The sequence below is a fragment of the Egretta garzetta genome, unplaced genomic scaffold, assembly GCF_000687185.1.
Source record: "Egretta garzetta isolate BGI_Z169 unplaced genomic scaffold, ASM68718v1 scaffold326, whole genome shotgun sequence".
NCBI lineage: Eukaryota > Metazoa > Chordata > Aves > Pelecaniformes > Ardeidae > Egretta > Egretta garzetta.
In genome coordinates, this window is record NW_009260026.1 from 1520043 (window position 1) to 1525480 (window position 5438).

The 5438-nt window shown below is 50.6% G+C and overlaps 1 protein-coding gene across 1 annotated transcript in view; it reads left to right on the forward strand.

Annotated features, from left to right (window-relative positions):
- Positions 1-2576, forward strand: part of ITGB5 (integrin subunit beta 5) — a 51661-nt gene extending 49085 nt beyond the window's left edge. Inside the window, exons 11-13 of the mRNA XM_035896310.1 lie at positions 472-588; positions 1749-1915; positions 2481-2576. Coding sequence (XP_035752203.1) covers positions 472-588; positions 1749-1915; positions 2481-2576 — 380 coding nt within the window. The remainder of the gene's footprint in view (positions 1-471; positions 589-1748; positions 1916-2480) is intronic.
- Positions 2577-5438: the final 2862 nt, after the last annotated feature.

Genomic DNA, 5438 nt, shown 5'->3' on the forward strand with positions numbered 1-5438 from the left:
GAGCGTGTGTACGTGTGAGGTCGCGTCTGTTCGCCATGCAGCGTTTGCTGGGTGCCACATTTTCTCGAGCAGTAAGTCTGGACTCTGCTGGGTTACAATTCCCAGGAATTATGATCAAACTGTGCAGCTTTCCAGGCTCAGTCCCCATTCCTCTGCTCCCTGACACCAGTGGGAAGCCCTGCTCAGCTTGCAGAGGAGAATTGTGCTAATTCTTAATATTAAACCTGCTGACGAAGTCAACCAAGTGCTGTATTGCAGCTTTAGGCATGTCCCGTTAGAAAGGGTGACTAGGTCAAAAATCAGGGGAACCCACGCCATTGCAAGTTGTTAGGGGGGGAATTAGCTTAAAAAGAAGAGGGTGTTGGAAGCATTTGTGTAAGAAATTAGGAAACGAGTTCTGCAGTCTTTAGGATTTTTTTTTTTTAATATGAAAAACAAAAGAAAACTCTGCCACTCTGTATCTCATTACAGAAACAGATGACCCAAACGCAATCCTCTGCGCCTACCCAGTGAACAACTGTGTCATGAAGTTCACCTACTCGGAGCTTGCCAGTGGGAAATCCAACCTCACCGTCCTCAAAGAGCCAGGTTGGCCCTCCCTTGGGTTTCCTCTTAAGAGCACAGGCTGCCTCACGAGAGGTGGCAGGCTGCTGGGGGGCAGAAAGGCTGGTTTCACTGGCTGTACCAAGGCGCATGCAAGCAGATGAACCAGGATGATTTAAAACAATGAGGTGTTTTACAGTGCTGAAACCCAGCTCCAAATGCTCACAACTCAGTAAAAGAGGACTCTGACCACGAGTGAAACATGCACCTGAGCGTCAGCATTGCTAGCAAGCGGCTGGAAGGGGCTTCCTGCCAGCTCAGGATGCTGAAATTAAACCCCATCTATTTACACTGCAAAACACATTCCATGTACTGATTTGGTGATACAAACACTGCGAGCAAAAACAAATCAAAAGGGGACACCTGGTGCTGCTGATGGTTAAGTCAGGATGTTAGGAAAAACCCACGCCACCTATGGATTTCTGCATTTCCAAAGAGCTAGCTCTGGTCCAGGCAGTGTATGGGCTGTGTGTCCCTGCTCCCCAGGCTGCTGCAGATAGCTGTGCTTCCCAGCATTATTTTAATCATGTGCAATGCAATTTCTCAAAGAAAACCCCATGTGGTGTTGCAGGATGAGCTGGCAAGCACCCAGCAGTAGCTTGCAATCTGCTCTGGTCCTCTGAGGCACAGGCCAGGATGGGGAAGACTGAGATAGCGCACATTTTATTTTATTTGTGCTGCAGCTTGCACTTAATTGAAAGACCAGTTGATTAGCTGACAGTTAATGTACTTATTTAAAGTGCCTAGTGATCACCTATCTGTATGTGGGCCAGAAGCTGAGCAGCCTTTTGCCAGAGGCATCTTAACCCCCTGTGTCCCACATGGGCCACCTGGCATTAAAACCAAGCGTCACTGTTGGACCGTGGCACTGCAGCACTCCTCTTGCCCTGAAACACTAAGTGACATCCCGGCTCTAGTGACGTCCATGAGAGCTGTGCCTTCGACCTGCCTCTAGCCAGGAATTTATTTAATTAAAAAAACCCTTTGTTTTCAGAGGACTGTTGTTTTTTTTAATTTAGTCACTGCTGCTAGCGCTGCCCTGAGGTCACTTGCTCAGTGGCTGCGGTCCAGGTCATTATGTCCCAGTATCCCAATGTGGGATACACTTGCACCAGAGCTAACTGCCTTCTCCCCCTCGTTACCAGCGTGCAGCTCGGCCCCCAGTGCCGTGACGATTGTGCTGGCGGTGATTGGCAGCGTGGTGCTGATCGGCATCATCCTGCTGGGGCTCTGGAAGCTGCTCGTCACCATTCACGACAGGCGGGAATTCGACCGATTCCAGAGCGAACGCTCCCGGGCCAGATACGAAATGGTAAGCCAGGGGCGGGGGTATGTGGGGGCTATTGGGATGCACCAGCAGCAAACAGCTCTGCAACGATGGAGAAGGGTGGCAGGCACAAGGGATGCAGGTGCCTGTGCCCTGCAGTGCCACGTAGCAGGGCTTCAGGGTGTGGCACGTCACACTGCCCTTCCCCTTGGCAAGTTACAAATACTCTGCAAAATTATACCCAGCCTTTGGTTTCATCGTGTATTTCCCAGCAGTGCTGGAGGGCTGAAGGAGGTAGGGGAGTGGGGACCAAGTCCTGACTGTGGTGGCAGTCAGGTTGGTCAGGTCTATGAGGCTGCCCTTCTGGGAGGCTTTAGGTGGGGTTGCCCAGCATTTGAGGGCATCACCTGTGCCTCCAGACAGGATGGAAGGTGGGTCTGGTGGACAAACAACACTGCTTTTGGATCTGAATGCACGTTTCAGTCAAAGCCAAATGCAGCAGTATCTCCACATCAGTTGGTGGAGGAAGGGGGGATTATATGCATTTTCACCATGGCATGGACTTTTTGTTCCTCACCTCTGTTCTTTTTGTCCGCTTGTTTCTCCAAAGGCATCCAATCCTCTCTACCGAAAGCCTATTTCCACGCATAACGTAGAGTTCACGTTCAACAAGCTCAACAAGTCTTACAACGGTACAGTTGACTGATGGGGGTCTCGGCGCCTGGGACCGCTGTGGACAATTGCTTGACTGTATGTGCTGCTTCCCCACTTGAAGACGGGATCCTCTTCAGGGGCGAGAATCCCTTACAACAGGACTGGTCGATGACCAAAGCCTGTTATTTGCACAGTAAGGAGAAAAGTCTGGTTCATTCTGGAGGCATGGACACGAAGGCAGGCTCCCTGCCTGTGCTGAGGGACTCCGAGCCGTGTTTGACTCCATACCCCAGCTTTCCAGATATATTAAACCTGCCAACTACGTCAACCAAGTGCCATATTGCAGCTTTAGACATATCCCGTTAGAAAGGGTGACTAGGTCAAAAATCCAGGGAACCCACGCCATTGCAAGTTGTTAGGGGGGAATTAGCTTAAAAAGAAGAGGGTGTTGGAAGCATTTGTGTAAGAAATTAGGAAACAAGAGTTCTGCAGTCTTTAGGAATTTTTTTTTATATGAAAAACAAAATAAAACTATTGTGCATATATGATGCTGTGAGTAGAGTTCATTGTTTCCTTGCTGAGCCCCCCCCCCAAAACTGGGGCTTGCTCCTGCAAGCAACAGTGGTGTTGCCTGATTGATTTATTAATAGAGCCTTATCGGCCAAAGCATGGCTATAAAAACAGGAGCTGGAGCCGTGGTGACTGCCACAGAAGGTATGTTGATTTAATGCCCTGGTGTTGACCCAGGGCGGGGAGTACCACAAGGAGCTCCCACCCTGTGCCGGCCGTGTCTAACAGACGGGAAACTGGTGGGAGCCCAAGGGAAATGGGAGTTTAAGCTGAGGAAACTAAATTAAATACCCATTCCTTGGGGTGTGCAAGTATGCGTCTGGCCTGAGTACCTGCAGGAGGGCAGCTGGGAGCACGCAGCAGCTCATCCACACCTCCGACTTTGTACAGAGCCCCAGAGCTGGGGGGTCCAGCGGAGCCCAGCTGGAAAAGCCGGGCAGGTCTAAGCTTTTGGCTGGAAAGGGAGCTGGATAAAACTCGGTGTTGTTACTTCACAACACACATTTGGGGTTTTTTTTCATCCCCCACCCCCAAAACTGTTCCCCCAGCCCCATCTGTTTTCTTCCAGCGCTGGGATTTGGGTTAGCCCAGCTGACAGCTGCAGCTTTAAACCCACACGGGGCGCGCAGCCGCTGGCAGGAGAGGGGAACCAGAGCAATTGCTACTGCCTGCTGCTTTTTTTTTTTTTTCTTGTCTTTTCACCCTGAACAGATCATGCAATAGTCAGCTGAAGGAAGCTTGCCAGGGAAAAGCAAAAACAAATGGTGTTCATTGTTTTGACTTGCTCTTCTCATTGGAAAAGGGCCATGGGCCCATCCTTCCGGATTTTTTTTTTTTTTTAAATTTGTTTTTGCCTCTATAAACAGAAGCTCTTATTTGCTCAGTACAAACAGCTCTCCTTCAAGAAGTTTATGCCCCCCGCCCCGGCAGTACTGAAGCAACGCAGCAGACCGCACCAAAAATAGCTCGGAACAGGGATTTTTTTAGGAGTGCAGCAAGTAGCACGCTGGCAGCATCGATGCTGATCAGGTGGGGTAAAAAACCCAAAAATCCCAACTAAATAAAGTCTGTGCCCTGTCTTTCCACTTGATTCCACTAAATCTGCCCTAGCAGGGGAGGCGGGCGCATACATCCTGAAAACAAGTGCAAGTGCAGGCCCCGGTTAAACTCTGGCACTGCCTTGGTGTAACCCACCCGTGGGGGGGCTGGGGGCTGTGCTGCCACCTCCCTGCAGAGCCACAAGCCAGAGGACAACCCTGAGGGATGCAGAGGGGCAGCTCTTCAGAGCTCCACATTTCCTACAGAGTATTGAAGCCCAGGCTAAAATTAACAGGCTGAGATGTTGCCTATTGAACCTGGGACTAACGCTGCCGCCTGGGAAGGAGCATCTATGGGGCAAATTCGGTTTTTTGTGACTGTCCCACTGCCTAGTGCCACGCTGGCAAGATAGATTTCATCACTATCACAAAAGAAAAATAGAAAACAGCCAAAAAAAATAGTAATCATGAGTAGACAGAGCGAGTTTTAGCTTGGTTCATGTGACTGCATCATGCAAGCCATACTGCCCCAGGCATGGAAAGGGGGAGCAGGAAGGAAAGTGGAGGGAGAGGAAGGGCAGGAACGTTTTAAACCTGCTTTGCCACCCAAAGCAGCAAACACTGTGAATAAAGCTCTGCTGCAGTTATTTTGCAAGGGACCAAGCAGTTTAAAAACAAACCCAATGCCTTTGCTTTCTTCCTTTGCACTGTGAAAGGAAAGGCACAGGCAGTGCCCCCTTGCCCCCGCTTCCCCTTGCAGATTACCTTTATGCTTTGGTCTTGCCCAGCACGCTGGGTTCGTGCTGAGAGCCTGGACAATCAAGGCAGCTGTAGGGAGCTGAAGTCTTGGCTCCTTGCTAAGGGGTGGCTTGGGTAAGGAGAGTGCAGAGGAGGAGAGAAAGGGCCTGGGGACAGGGCTGCAAGCACCCTCGTTCCTCTGCAAGGGGAGAAGCAACTCTATAGCAAAAAGTGGTCTGCAGAGTAGCCAGGGGGTAATGTGGGGAGCAAGTAGGTGAGGGAAGGGTGCCACAGGCCAGGCGCCCAAGGAAGTGTAGCAAAAAGAAGGAAACAGGGATGGTTGCTGCCAGCAAAGAGCAACCTGCTGCCCGCGGCGCTGGGCCAGGCGGCACAGAGCACCGCCTGTGTCCCTGTCCCCTGGGGACAGCAGCTGCCATGCCTGGGTGCAGGAAGGCTTCAGCCTCAAGGCCAGGCTTTTTTCATGTCACGTCTACTATCAGAAGGGACTGCAGAAACTTTGTATAAATAAATAAATGAAACAATTTCTTGTTTCTAATTTTTATACGCTC